The sequence below is a fragment of the Cyprinus carpio genome, chromosome B7, assembly GCF_018340385.1.
Source record: "Cyprinus carpio isolate SPL01 chromosome B7, ASM1834038v1, whole genome shotgun sequence".
Classification (NCBI taxonomy): domain Eukaryota; kingdom Metazoa; phylum Chordata; class Actinopteri; order Cypriniformes; family Cyprinidae; genus Cyprinus; species Cyprinus carpio.
In genome coordinates this window covers 38413681-38429076 of record NC_056603.1, presented here as the reverse complement: position 1 = coordinate 38429076, position 15396 = coordinate 38413681, and the positions used below count along the sequence as shown (strand labels likewise).

The 15396-nt window shown below is 36.1% G+C and overlaps 1 protein-coding gene across 1 annotated transcript in view; it reads left to right on the top strand.

Annotated features, from left to right (window-relative positions):
- Positions 1-15396, top strand: part of LOC109087793 (A disintegrin and metalloproteinase with thrombospondin motifs 7-like) — an 83625-nt gene that overhangs the window by 28100 nt on the left and 40129 nt on the right. The window contains 7 exon segments of the mRNA XM_042726846.1: positions 4246-4338; positions 4473-4618; positions 9004-9173; positions 9289-9422; positions 11586-11706; positions 11834-12078; positions 13359-13506. Coding sequence (XP_042582780.1) covers positions 4246-4338; positions 4473-4618; positions 9004-9173; positions 9289-9422; positions 11586-11706; positions 11834-12078; positions 13359-13506 — 1057 coding nt within the window.

Here is a 15396-nt window from a genome sequence, read left to right as displayed (position 1 = left end):
TGAACTAGCGATCTGAAAACAATGGCCTCAGCAAATGGGGTATGGATAAGGTAACCAGACGTCCCGTACGTTTTCCGGGAGTCACAATTCGTTGTCGATTAACTTAAATTTTAGTGAAGGCGGGATAGGCGAAATCACGCTGATAGAAGTGTTCTCTCTGGTCGCGCGCGCTCGCGGCGCACGCTCCACTTCCTCAGTTCTCATTAGGGGTGGGATTTATGGCTCTTTGAGGGGATCCGGATCTTCGCAATCCGTTCCTTTCAAAGAGCCGTTCAAAAGAATTTTTTAAATATTAGTCAGTTTTAAGAAAGCCAGCTTGGGGGCATCTCACTGGAAATAATCACTGGGAGAATGATGAGGTGAGATTTGTAGTCAAATAATTAAAAATCAGATATCACACACCAATATCTGAGTTAGAATTATTCTGAAATATTGATTATTACCTCATTTGTCGTGTGTGGACTATATTTCATAGGGTTGCACAAATCCCTCTGCTTAGACAGGACATCACATTTTGGATTTACCTTTAGTACAAAGTGTGTGTGTGTGTGTGTGTGTGTGTGTGTGTGTGTGATGTGTGTGTGTGTGTGTGTAAAGCTACGTTGACTTATGTTATTCATACAATACCTACTCACAAATAAACATCAAAAACAAAGCCGGCTGCAATAAATTTCTGTGCAAAACAGCTTTTACTACAAACACTTCCACACAAGAACATTGTTATCACACAAGAACATTTTGATAGAAAACAAAAAAAATATTTAAAGTAGATTTTTAGAATAAATAAAATGGAAATGTCTACATACGTACAAACTATTACTACTGTAAACTTTGCAAATAGGACATCAGCCCCTTCAAGTCAATGAACAATAACAAAGTGGGGCTACCCAATGACAGAGGCACGCAGGATTTTTTTTCCACTGGAATACTCACGTGAAGGATGCGTGCACAACTAATACTAATATCATCACGCTATAAAAGGGTTGGCCTGCGCTGGGTTCGCCCCTCCCCCTATAACTGTTCTGTCTCGCGGAGGAGCTCATTTGTGTGCATCTGTGTGAAAAACATGCATAGGAAAAAAGAACGACAGAAAGAACGGCTCCCCTCCAGCCGCGACTCGGCTCCCATCGTCATTTTATGAGCCGTTCAAAATAATCGGTTCGTTCGCGAAACGTCACAACTCTAGATACAGCGCGCAATCAGTTCTCAACGCTCAAATGCACTCACAGCAGTCCAAATGTTTATCGTGTAGAGTATCTCACGTAAATACAGTAGGTTATGGATTAAGTGAACGTGAACAGGTGGGTGAAAACTGAACGTGTGTCAGTATTTCATGCATGCCTTCCGTCTTAAAAGGACAGCATTCCCAAATAAATACCTATCTGTCCTTAATGTTAATCAACAAAAGATGTTAAATAAATGTATACATGTTAAGTAAAACCTACAGTATTCTGAAAAAATGAGTTTAATTTGTATCTCTATTGTATTTGTCTTATTGTGCTTCTTTAAATATATATATATATATATATATATATATATATATATATAATATATATATATATATATATATATATTACAATTTTTATAAGTTGCTCCTTTTTCACTTAAAGAGAAAGTTCACCCAAAAATGAAAATTGTCATAATTTATTCAAGTTTTTCCAAATTCAGTCCTTGATTTCAAATTTCTCATAAGCTTAATTGATTTGGTCTAAAGAGAGAAGAATTAATTATTATTTTAATTTGAAAACTACATATAAAATCGCTACCAAAATAAATTCTGGTAACTACAGTTTGGCTAAAGCTATTGACTAAAAGGTAGTGACTAAAAGTTGACTAAAATGCAATGACTATTCGTCGACTAAAAACTAGACAAAACCTATGAAAGACTCAAATGACTAAAATGTGACTAAGACTATTTAGCATTTGCGTCTCAAGGTCTAAGACTAAGACTAAAATCAAAAACGCCTGAAATGTAGTTAAACCATGGTAACCACAAATTAACCATGGTTTTGCTATACTAACCATAGTTTAAGCATGGTACTTGTAGTAAAAGTGTGGTCATGCAAATGGTAATGAATACACCAAAAAAAAAAAAAAAAACATGGTTACTACACTTTTACTATAATAACATTTAAGTTTTACCATTTTTGTTAAGTTTACTTAATATATTTGATTGGGAATACCAGCACCCAAAACACAATAGCCAGCCATGCTGGTCTTTTCAACAAAACGATCTGTTCTGAATTTTATCTCATTAGGATGCTGTTTCATTAAGCAACTTGTGTACTTCCAGGCCCATGGGCTGCTTTAAATTTCTCACTATTAAATTGTGAACAGTTCAACAAATGCCTCTATTACTTCAAGTGTCTTGTAAGGCATAGACCACACACACACTTTTCCATCACAGAGGAAGTGTCCGTCTCTACTTACATCAGGACCATCTGATTCCCAGCTGTTTTAGTGGGAAAAAGCACATCATTAGTATAGCAGGGCTTATAATCCAACTAGAAGAACTACTTTGTAAATAGTTTAACATGAAGAGATCTACCTTGAAATTACAGTTTTTTTCACCTAAGTTAGCTGAACAATGAGGGGGAAAGCCAACATAGCTCATTTACATTTGGCATCCTGCAGAATTAAAATAGGGAAAAAGGCATCAGATTGCAGAATTGTTGTCCGTGATGTCAGATCACATCAGTGCTGTGCTCTGTGCTTTCTGCAGCAGCTGTTGACGGATACTGGGCATCTTTCAATTATTGGCCAAATGTCACAGACACAGCAAAAGAGCAGTCTGTTGTTCGGACACAGATAAAGCCAGCCTTCAGTTTTCTTATCAGGGCTGTTACAGTTCAAGAAATGACACCAGAGGAAATTGCAGAGTTTTAGAAATACAATGAATGTTTGTGTTTGGTGCACAACACACAAGGTTTGCCATTTTCCAAAAGTTTAGGAGAACATTAAACAATTTACAGTACATAACTCCGTGCATTTCAGGATTCCAGAGTAGGCCTCAAATTAAGCACATGTGGTTTCATAATTTTTCAATGTGACAATTAAAATGTCATGTATGTGAAACTCGTCTGTTATGTCTTGATCAATTCAAAAAGCACATTAAAAAATAATAATAAAATTTTTACTGATAATGACATGTTCTGTTATTGACATGTTCTGCATTTAAAAAGAGCTAAAATTCTTGAAAAAATATTATACTTGCAGACAAATATTAAGAAAACACTTACTATATTGTTGTGTTCTATCAATCGATTAAATTTTTCACATTTTACTAATTGGTAATTTTTTTATTTTTATGAAATTTCCTAAATGCAACTTGGAATTGAAATTTAATTCTAATCTTTTAATTAACGGCTGGAGCTTCAGCAGCACTCACATTGCTCCAGCATCAGCTGTTTCTGCATCCTGCTGCCTCCTCAATGCCACCAACACAATTTAAGTATCCATCCAAACTTATCTTCCAGGCACTAGTAGTCCCTTGTGGTATGACTGCAAGTTCAACATCAGCAGCTTAAAAACTGCCTACTGTATATAGGCAAACTAACATAATGTTATTTTGGTAAATAAGTATAATGTTATTTTGGTTTTTTTTAGTATGAAATTGTATTTTTTTTTTGTGAGAACTTTGATTTTTAAAATTTTTTATTTTTGATTCTGAAAATATGTTACTTAACATAACTTTTGTTAAAATGGTATAAAACAATTTAACACAAAATGAACACAGATAAGTATGTAAGCTTCTTTTTCAGCACACAGGAGATAATAATTTTGTTTTTTTCTTGTAATTCTGAGTGTATTTCTTACAATTCAGACTTTTATCTCGCTTTTATGAGAAAAAAAAGTCAGAATTGAGAGATATGAACTCACATTTGCGTGAAAGAATTCTCAGTTTATATTTTGCAGTTATGAAACTTTTTTACTCAGAATTGTGAGTTTCTATATAGGTCTTTTTCTCTTTAAAAATCCAAACTATGAAAGATAAAAAAGAATAACTTGTGAGATATATATATATATATATATATATATATATATATATATATATATATATATATATATATATATATATATATATAAATCACAATTATCTTTTGTATTCATTTGTTTTTTTTTCATTCAGTGGCAAGAATGGGCTTCCATAGATAAGGAATTAAGACACTTCTTCAACATTTATAATAACATTTTATGTAACTTTGAACTATTCTAAAATTATTCTTTAATGATTGTACCCTTCAGAATATCTGCAGCACCCTGTGGTGCACAGTGGCCTCAACCTGCCACTCGAGGCTGGATGGTGCTGTGGATGGGACCAAGTGCGGTGAGGGCAAGGCAAGCCAGTCTTTCTGTGGGCTTTTAATTTCCCTGCATGAAGTTCATCATGTACTGTACATAGTTCTCCTTTTGAATTCTTCTGACTAACTCAAAGTCTTGTTTATGTTTTTGTTTTGTTTTTATTTGGTCAGTGGTGTTTTGACGGGGAGTGTGTGGAGATGGGCTTCAGGCCTAAAAGCGTGAATGGTGGCTGGGATTCATGGAGCGAGTGGTCCAGGTGCACCAGGACATGCGGTGTAGGCGTTCAGAATGCCCAGAGGGAGTGTGTCAACCCTGTGTGAGTTTCCTACACACTTTCCTACACACAATTTGTGCTCACTCACTTTACTGGGATAAACCACGAGAAAGCTATATTTTTTTTTCATATATTGTATGGGAAAAGTCTAGCCTGATTATGGTTGATAAGTAAATTAATGTGTTTATTTCTCAACAGCATGTCAGAATAAAACAATCCTTTTGGGATCCCTGTCTGGACACAATGGTTAATACATGGCATTGGGCTCTCTTGACTAGCAAACATCCGGAAACCTCTAGAAACTGCATAGAAGAGAAAAAAAAAGAAAGAAAGAAAGAAAGAAAGAAAGAAAGAAAGAAAGAAAGAAAGAAAGAAAGAAAGAAAGAAAGAAAGAAATCCTTACAGCTACAGCAGATTAATCTGGTCTATTCTGAAAAATCACAAACCATGAGAATAGCTTTTTTAAACCACAGATTGTATGAGAAAAGGCTAGTATTTGTAGAGGAAGTGATTGCATTTATTTCTCACCACCACGTCAGCATAATGTGTTTGGGTTTCATACATGTAATTAAAACTAATTTCATATTTTCAGTCATCTTCAATGGCATTCCAGGGTCTCTGCGGTTCCAATAAATTGTTAAATGGGGAGAAATTCAGATCCCATACGGTGTCGGAGAGCCTCACTAAACCAATAAAACACTCACTGTCTCTGGTCCAAAGGTTCAGAGTTTATGAAGTATGACCATTTCGTTATATTTGGCTTGGACTGGATTCTCTATCCTGGCAGATGATTTGCACCCCAAGCAAGTTTTTAAAGATGGAAATGGTTATAGAGCCAGGTTGTGGCCCGCTTGTGAATGCATCTCTAGGATGTAGTAATTGATGGAAATCATGTGCAACATCTGCATCGTATTTCAGAAGAACTTTTAAGGATATGGGAAAAAGATCTAATACTATTTGCCACCACTTCCTCTGTGTACTTATTACAGTAAATCTATTTTCTAACAAAAATAAATAAATAAAAAATGACAGTTAAAGATGAAGTATGGTTCTGTGCATCTTTCAAACAACCTTTGCAAAGTCCCCGTACATCATCATGCCCTTACCTTATTTCATACATCTGGGGCTTTATAGTAAAGAGCTATCATCTGTGGAAAAATCATTTAGATTTTATCTTACCTATCGAAACGAAATTCTGAAAGATTGGTGTCTTAATTGAAACCCAAACATTCCATCATATTTCTACATCTTGTAAAAGCACCAAGTTGTTTACACTTGCTTTACCCTGGCCTGTTTCTGCATATTTGGCAAGTCTTCCAATCTTGGTTAGCACTTCAGTAACCAAATCTGAATTCTTTTCCAGTGTAAGGCATCAGCCATGATCCCAACACCTTCTGGCTCAGTCTGCTACAGTAGACACTCACTAAACTATCGCTATTGCTTGAAAGAGATTGCCGGATCTGAGCGAACCACTCTACAGTAAATGTTTTGTTTGTGTCTGGGAGGCTTCATGTTTAATTTTTGGTGACGATAAACCCATGACTGGCATACTTCTAGTAGTCAATGAACAATATTCTGGGTTAATTGAATGTATTTTGGCATAAATATTTTTACAAACTTAATTTTGGCATAAATATTCTTACAAACTTAATTTTGGCATAAATATTCTTACATCCTTAAGCATGTGATTTGATGCTTTTTACCTGAACAATGTTAGATAAGTGTGGGCATAATTATTATTGGGAGACCTGTTTGGAGACAATCAGCTTGTGAATGCATGGAGGTGGGCTCTTTTGAGTTTGCTTGGAAACCACCTAGCAACCATCCAGAAACCCATACAACCATGAGAAGGCTATTTTGTATAACAGACTGTATGGGAAAAACTAGCATGTTTATGGTTGATAAGTAAATGATTGCATTTGTTTCTCACCAGCAAGTCAGAATAATAATAATAATAATAATAATAATAATAATAATAATAATAATAATAAATCTTCAAAAAATCTTATTGGGATACCTGTTTGGTCACAATCATCAACCATTAGTGATAAATGCATGGAGGTGGGCTCTATTGACTTTTTTAGGAAACCACCTAGCAACCATCTAAAAACCCCTAGCAACTGTTTAGCAATAGTAGTCTGAACCCCATAAAAAAAAAAAAACAAACAAAAAAAACATTCTCCCATCTGCTCAACCTCACACCACTCCAAACTCTTGTAATTGTCTTTCTTCTGCAAAATACTAAAGAAGATATTTGGAAGCCAGTGGGGTTCACAAGTTCGCAAATTCAGAACGGACATAAAAGTAGCGTAAATATCTCAGATCATTGCTTAAATCATGTATACGGAGCCAAAGAGACATCGGCAACCACATGATTTTCCTTTTATACCACTTCTTAAAGGGATTCTCCATCCCAAAATGAACATTTTGTCTTTATTCACTTACCCCCATGTCGTTCCAAACCCGTAAAAGCTTTGTTCGTCTTCAGAACAGATTTTAAGATATTTTGGATGAAAACAGGGAGGCTTGAGACTGTCCCATAGACTGCCAAATAAAAAGCAGTGTCAAGGTTATGAATTGCCAAAATGGCACTACGCTGATTTGGAGAGACACAGAGGAGAGGAATTGTTGAATAAAGTCATTTTTTTTGTTTTCTTCGTGCACAAAAAGTATTCTCGTCGCTTCATAACGTTACGGTTGAATCATTGATGGCAGATGGACTATTCTGACAAAGCTTTTCATACTTTCCTTGACCTTGACACTGTTATTTATTTGGCAGTCTATTGGACAGTCTCAGGCCTCCCTGTTTTCATCCAAAATATCTTAAATTGTGTTCCGAAGATGAACAAAGCTTTTACCGGTTTGGAACAACATGGGGGTAAGTGATTAATGACAAAATTTTCATTTTGGGATGTAGTAACCCTTTAAGCTTTTTGACTTGCTAGTGGTTTATATTTGTATTATTATTATTTAGTTTCTTGTGGATTTGTATACATAAACATGTTGTATATGCAGATTTTAAATGACTTAATGGTATTTTAAATGTTTTGTGCATTTGTTTTTCAAAGCAAGGCAAGGCAAGTTTATTTACATAGCACGTTTAGTACACAATGGTAATTCAAAGTGCTTTAAATAAAGGAAATAAAAACAATCATAAAAAGAATCACAAAAATTTAAACAATGAATATAAAAACTTTTAAAATGATTTAAACTTGATTTAAAATTAATTTAAGACAGTTAAAAAATAGAAAATATTTATACATAAAATACAGTGCAATCATTTCGGATTGCATAGAATATAGTGCAATATATAAAATACAGTACAATAAGTTCGGACATCGCACAGTGCTCATTCACTAAATGCACAGCTAAACAGATGAGTTTTGAGTCTGGATTTAAATTTGGCTAATCTTTTAGCACATCTGATCTCTTCTGGGAGCTGGTTCCAACTGCGGGCGAAAGGAAGTCGGGTTGTGGGGAAGTCGTGGCCTAGTGGTTAGAGAGTTTGACTCCTAGCCCTAAGGTTGTGGGTTCGAGTCTCGGGCCGGCAATACCATGACTGAGGTGCCCTTGAGCAAGGCACCGAACCCCCGAATGCTCCCCGGGCACCGCAGCATAAATGGCTGCCCACTGCTCCGGGTGTGTGTTCACTGCTGTGTGTGTGCACTTTGGATAATTAAATGCAGAGCACGAGTTCTGAGTATGGGTCACCATACTTGGCTGTATGTCACGTCACTTTCGAAACTAAGGTCTGTCTCCAGAATCACACCAAGATTCTCATATTTGTTTCCAAATGCAATGAGAAAATTTTGGCACATCCAACTGTTAATTTCTTCAATGTGTTGGCAGAGGAAGTCATTGGGGCTGTAATCATTTGGTGATAAGGCTGGGTAAATCTGAGTATCATCAGCATAGCTGTGAAAGACAATTTAGTTCTTTCTCACTATTAGTGGGAGCATATACAGGCTAAACAAGAGCGGTGCAAGAATTGAGCCTTGTGGGACTCCACATGTCATGAACATCCATTTAGACTTATGCTCTTCTATACTCACATAATAACCTCTACCTTCTGAGTATGACCTGAACCATTTGAGTGCCATCCCAGAAAGCCTGACCCAGTCTTCCAGTCTATCTGATAGTATGTTATGATCTACAGTGTCAGACGCAGCACTAAGATCTAGTAGTACCAGCACTGATATTTTGCCAGAATCAGATTTTAAGCGAATATCATTTATTATCTTAATGAGCGCCTCTGTGCTGTGATGCGGTCAGAAACCAGATTTAAAATTGTCCAGGTATCCATTTGAGTTTAAGTATTTGTTCAGCTGATTAAAAACTACTTTTTCAATAATCTTGCCTATAAAAGGAATATTTGATATTGGTCTATTATTGCTTAAAATGGTGTTATCAAGATTGCTCTTTTTCAGGCCCAAGTATGGAGGTAAATACTGTCTTGGAGAGCGCCGCAGATATCGAACCTGTTACCGTGACCCCTGCCCTGCAGACGAGCCCAGCTTTAGACACATCCAGTGCAGCCGCTTTAACACAATCCCATATAAGGGAAAGTTTTATAAATGGATACATGTAAATAACAGAGGTGCGCATTATGGCATTATATGTGCAGACATGTGCCATTCACGTTTTCATGAGAGAGTTTTCATGTTGCAGCACTCTTTAAATAGATTTCACAGATATTGTTTGTGTCATTCCAGTTAATCCATGTGAGCTGCACTGTAGACCTGTGAATGAGCACTTTTCAGAGAGGATGCTGGACACTGTCATAGATGGAACACAGTGCTATGAAGGCAGTCAGAACCGTGACATATGCATTAACGGCATTTGTAAGGTTGGTGATGGCTTCTACCTCTCTTCTACCACAGTCCGTTTAAATTTCTGCTTGTCATTTTCATTGTAAACCATTGGCGGTCTGTGAGCTTGAGTGTCAGTCTATTGTGAAATAATACCACAAGAGTCTCACAAAAACAGTAGGGTGTGAAATCATGAGAACATTTCAGCAAACAATCTTCCACTCTCTTTTTCTCAAACTTAATTCAAATAAATATTTCCATGTCCTTGTATGACCCCAGGCGGAAGTTACACATGGTATTGTTAAATACAGAGGAGGAAGCTATTGTTTTCGGTGTGGTTTTGTTCTTTTATATAGTAAAGGAGTTAAATATTTGGCAGACTGCAAACATTTTCAGTTTCACCGAACCATCCCATAGCCCTGTGAAACAGCTGTAGACAGTAAAACTATGGAAATTTCTTGAGGAGAATTGTTACTTTTCTAAGCACTTAAACTAACTTTAAACGAAAGCTTAGCAGATGTTTGAGTGAAGTGTGTCAGTGAATGAAATGTTTTCAGTTTTGTGTTTTCTCTAAAACTGTCAACGCATAGCCTAGATTTATGCTTTTTAAATTCAAATGCAAATCTTCATCAGTATTACATTTAGTCAATCTAATATCTTGTTTTTATAGCAATAGCATAATGATATAGTTATTTCTTAGTCTCTTTATTAGAATACAACCAGAAAATACAGGAAATTTTTATTAAAAAAAAATCTTCTATAGACTAAAGTATCAAGTGAAGTTTGATCTCCCTAATTATTGTCATTGCTAACACCTGCTATCTCATGTCAAAAAGGTGTTTTACACCAGGTTTGTTCAAGACATGCTTGAGCATTACACATGTTATATTTGCTAATATTTTTATAATATGTTTTATGTAAAATCTTTGTATTTTAATTGCATTTGATATGCCAAAGAGAATTAAAATTACATAAAATACATAAACATAAATTTTTAATTTTGCATCACAAACTGCATAACCAAGATGTGGTATTCAAGAAATTTGAAGAATTAGGAGAGCTCAAGGACAGAAAAAGAACGGGAAGGCCAAGAAAACTTCAAAAATAAGATGAGAAGTTTCTCAGTTTCTTCTTTGAGAGGCCAGAAGAAGCCCAGCAAGGACCTGGCTCTGCATCTGGCAGCTTCAATGAGATGCCAAGTTGACCCTTCTACAGTTTGAATAAGCTTGACCAGGAGTGGCCTTTGTGGATGGGTAGCAGCCAAGAAACCACTTTTTGGAAGGAGAATAGGGCGAAAAGGCAACAATATGTTAAAGCTCACAAAGATTGGAATGAAGATAAGTGGATCCAATCATCAACAATATGTAAGAAGAACAGTTGGAGAGAGATGGATGAGTGAGTGCTTGCCACCTTCTGTAAAACATGGTGGAGGGTCTCTCATGGTTTGGGGCTGCATTTCTCCCAGTGGTTCGATATTGTCCAAATTGATGGGATCATGAATACTGAAAAGTCCAGACAGGTTTTAATTTGTCATTGTGTGTACTGAAAAGTCCAGACAGGTTTTAATTTGTCATTTGTCAAAATAAAATTAAAAAAAGACCTGAATAAAATAGAGGCAGAATGGGATCACCTGGACACAGAAAGAAATTTAAAGGGACTTTGCTATAAAGAAGAACTCTGAAAAGTGCTGAAAGAAACCTGGTATAATATATCAAAGATTACTCCAGAAAACTTCAGGAAAGTCTCCCCAAAAGAGATGAAGATGTACATAGTGATAATGGAGGTCACACTAAATACTGACTTCTGCCTGTTTGTTATGGAAACAGTGTGGTTTTACATTTAGTGCACATATTTCCTTTATGTTCTATTTGTATTTTAACCAAGAAAAGTAACTATATGGTCATTAAAACTTTGCTAAAACAACAAAGCTGGTGGTTGCCAATACAGTACAAACACTCTATACAGTATATAAAATCAAAATTAGCTGAAAATGTACTCACCCTCAGGCCATCATGATTGTTCCTTTATTGGAACAGATTTGGAGCAATTTAACATTATATCACTTTCTCACCAATGGATCCTCTGCAGTGTATGGGTGCTGTCAGAATGAGAGTTCAAACAGCTGAGAAAAACATAACAATAATTGACATCACTCTAGTCTAATTGTGAAGTTAAATTTAAAATCTGTCTCTTCATGTCAGTACTTAGGCTGTGATTATGAGATTGACTCAGATGCTGTTGAGGATCAGTGTGGAGTGTGCCATGGAAATGGATCTACGTGCGAAACAGTGAGGAAGACCTTTGAGGACAGTGAAGGGCTCGGTTTGTAAAATGAGTTTCAGTTTATATTTTACTCAAAGCAGCATTCATTTTATAAATATAACATTGCATGTTTGTTTTCTTACTACTTTATTTGTTTGAAAAAGCTGAGTTAATTTTTGTCTCCCAGGCTATGTAGACATAGGTCTAATTCCGGAAGGAGCACGGGACATCCGTATCGAGGAAGTCGCAGAGGCTGGGAACTACTTGGCATTACGCAGTAATGACCCTGAAAAATATTTCCTGAATGGTGGCTGGACGATCCAGTGGAATGGCGAGTATAAAGCAGCAGGAACAGTATTTACTTACGAAAGGACCGGCCAGCTGGAAAACCTATCTTCCCCCGGACCGACTATGGAGCCAGTGTGGATCCAGGTACTCAGTCCCATGCTGAAGTCTCACATACTGCGTATGAGCAGAATCTAGCATGTGATGTTTGAGGCCTGTCTCTTTTCACAGGCACCTGCTAAAGTGCTCTGATAACTAGGTCACAGTTTAGTGACTCTTTGCCTGAAATTTGGTTTAGTGTTTAAATAGAGACCTAAAATGGTATACATTATAATTTAACATCTCACATTGCATGGAAAGATATACAAACAACTTCCTTTATGAAGAAAGAGAACAGATGGTATTATCCATGGAAACATTTACAGCTTCAAACACTATAATGGATAACAGGCCTATTCTTTATGAATAATTAAATCTGCAAATTTCTCTGAGCACAGAGCATTAACTGCTTATGTTAAGGCTTCTTAATATACTCATAAATGTATGGCATTCTCCTTAAATTTTAAATATTTAAGCTGAGAAAACATCTGACAGGTAAAGTGAAATCAAAGGCTTAACTCAATGTATTTGCATAAAATTGTACTCAGCAGGAAGTAGCTTTATGATCTTTTTCAGTAACAAAAGATTAATGTATGATTTTATTCCATTCCTTGTTTAAAAAGCAAATATATATTTGAAGATTTAGTGGATTTAATGATGAATTTATTGCATAAAAGGCTTATTCCCAATTGTAATCATTAGCGGACTGAGTTTTAGGATTACAGTAGATGGTTTTCATATTGTAGCACTATTAAAGTGAAGATACTGTTTATTAGGGATTTGGGCTAGTATGTGTAGCAGAGGAGCCTTCTAGACCTCTGTGGACCTCCTCCCACAGAGCGATTCAAGGCCTTTGGCTCGCAGCCTTTGCACGGGTGGAGAAAAACTGATGTCTACAGCAGCGGGAGGCAGACAAATGAAATATTCTCTTATCACTCTCCATATTCTTAAACCCCATGTGGAAAAGAGCAGCTTACAACCTCATCTTTTGGGTTTTACTGTTCTGCCGTGCAAAGACAAAAATAATTCTCTCATAATTATATGTTGGTTCATCTGTTGGGGAAAAATCTTGTACTACTTTATACCACCGATCAGAAATCACATTTTCAAATAATTTACAGTAGTTGCTGGTCTCAGCACCAAAATATGTAACACTTTACATTATGGGCTGGCAACCGCCTCACAATAAAATACATTCATAGAGGCAAAATTTAGTTAAGCTGCAATGTATCACAATGTTGTAATGTGTGCTAAAAATAATAATGTTATATTCAATATTGTGTTGATGTGTTAAGGTTTCTCTTTAATCTGCCCTCAATGTTCTCCAGCTGCTTTTTCAAGAGACCAATCCAGGGGTGAGGTATGAGTACACCATAAGCAGAGACATTCTCGTCGACTCCAACAATGGCACTGCTGTCTCTTATTTCCAGTGGATTTATGGGGCTTGGACTGAATGCAGCACCACATGTGGAACTGGTAAGGAGTCGTCTTATTGCACACTTCTGCTTTCAACCTACAAACATGCACAAACTGAGCCAATCCAGACTGATTTGCCTATTTACTTTAGGTAACTGCTTTGTTATAGTTTCATATTATACTAGAAATGGTGAAAAGTGCAGGAAATAGCTGAGTTGATCTGTTTGTTCAATCTAGCTCTATAGCTAGTTTGAACAAACAGACTATAAATTAGCTCTCTGGCAGACATTGCTTTCACAAAAAAATGCAGGCAGACAGCGAACTGCACCGAATTAAACAGGCCATGAACTTTATTGGAAACAGATTTTAGACCAGCTGATGCTACATGAACTCAAATGTAATGTGATTGGAAGCAAGACTTTATTAATGGTGGAATATTTAACCGGATGGTCTAATAAGATATTAAAGTGCAGTCACATTTTCTGTTGCTCTGTGAAATGTTGTAAAATCCAGTCATTTTGCATAAGGGCAAAAAAGTTTGCTTATGTTCAAGTTGGTCACACAAATTCCCTGCATGGCTGCATGGTTAGAAAATGGCTTCTGTGTGAGCGGTGCTTCATGCATCACTACACAATTGACAATAGACAATAGACCTTTTTTGCCAGTGAGATTTTACCAATACTTTGCTAATGTGATCACACCTTTAGACTGTGGACAGACTTGGTGCACAAATCATTACTAATGTTTTTTGTTCATGCACTGTTCCATGAATACTGTGCATGTAGCCATCTTAAAGGCCTCAATATACATTTGTTTGGAGTTTGTTTTGGAAGTTTGAAATAACTTGCCAAAGAGAGCTTTTCAGAAAAGTTTGCTCCAACTGGCAAACACCTACAAACTACAATTGGTCCGTGGCAGTTACATAATAGGTAGATGTGCTCTGGGGCTCTGCCTTATTTGACATGGAAATCTTTGGTTCATTTCCTGAGTAAAACATAGACACTGGTGAGCTGCTTTATAGTATAAAAAAAAATGAAAGTGTCTCAGCAGTGTGGTTGGCATAGTTGGCATGTTCATTAACAGTGTACTGCTATGAAGAAGTTCAAACTTATTTTTACTCCTAAATGAAGAATAAAAAGGAACTTTGCTGTGAGTATATCCATGGCTTAAAGATTTGAAATACGTTTTTTTATTATTATTATTATTTTTTTTTATGCTGCTTAGTATGGAAAAGACTAATATAAAATATAAAAGACTATATATTTAGAAGCATACATTGAAATATCATTGGTTCAAAATCCTGCTTTGATTAGCTCAGATCTCATGCATAATTTCACTCAACTTGTTATAACATTATTACTATGGGTACCGAAACCCAGTATTAAAGGGGTAGTCACCCAAAAGTGAAAATTTACTCACCCTCAGGCTCTCAAAGATGTAGGTGACTTTTTTTTTTCAGTAGAACAGTAAAGAAGATTTTTAGCTGAAACTATGGTCTTTGGAGATACATGAAATGCAAGTTGACAGCTGCACGTTTTTGAGAGTGTTTGCATTGTAAGAATGTATATAGCTACTTCAGATTTAAAAATGTTGACTTGTCGGATGATGTTTTCGCAATAAATTCGTACGATTTCCAATTATTCCAATGGAATGTATGGGAATACTAGGGATTACCAATATGGTGGCGTGGCGGCTTCACTTTGATGACGTCATGAACAATCCAGTTCTCTACTATAGATCAGTGGTTATTACATGTAATCCATAGTGATATGTACTTGAAGAAGGTGGCAAAATGAATTATCTTTGTTTATGTAAAAAAGTTAGCTTTGTTTGCTTTAGACATGTAAAACATCCTCATTTCACATCAATATTGGATACTTTAGTTATATAATAATATATGTTACATATATGTTAATAATCGGGGTGCACATCAGTTTTTCAGCCTGGTTA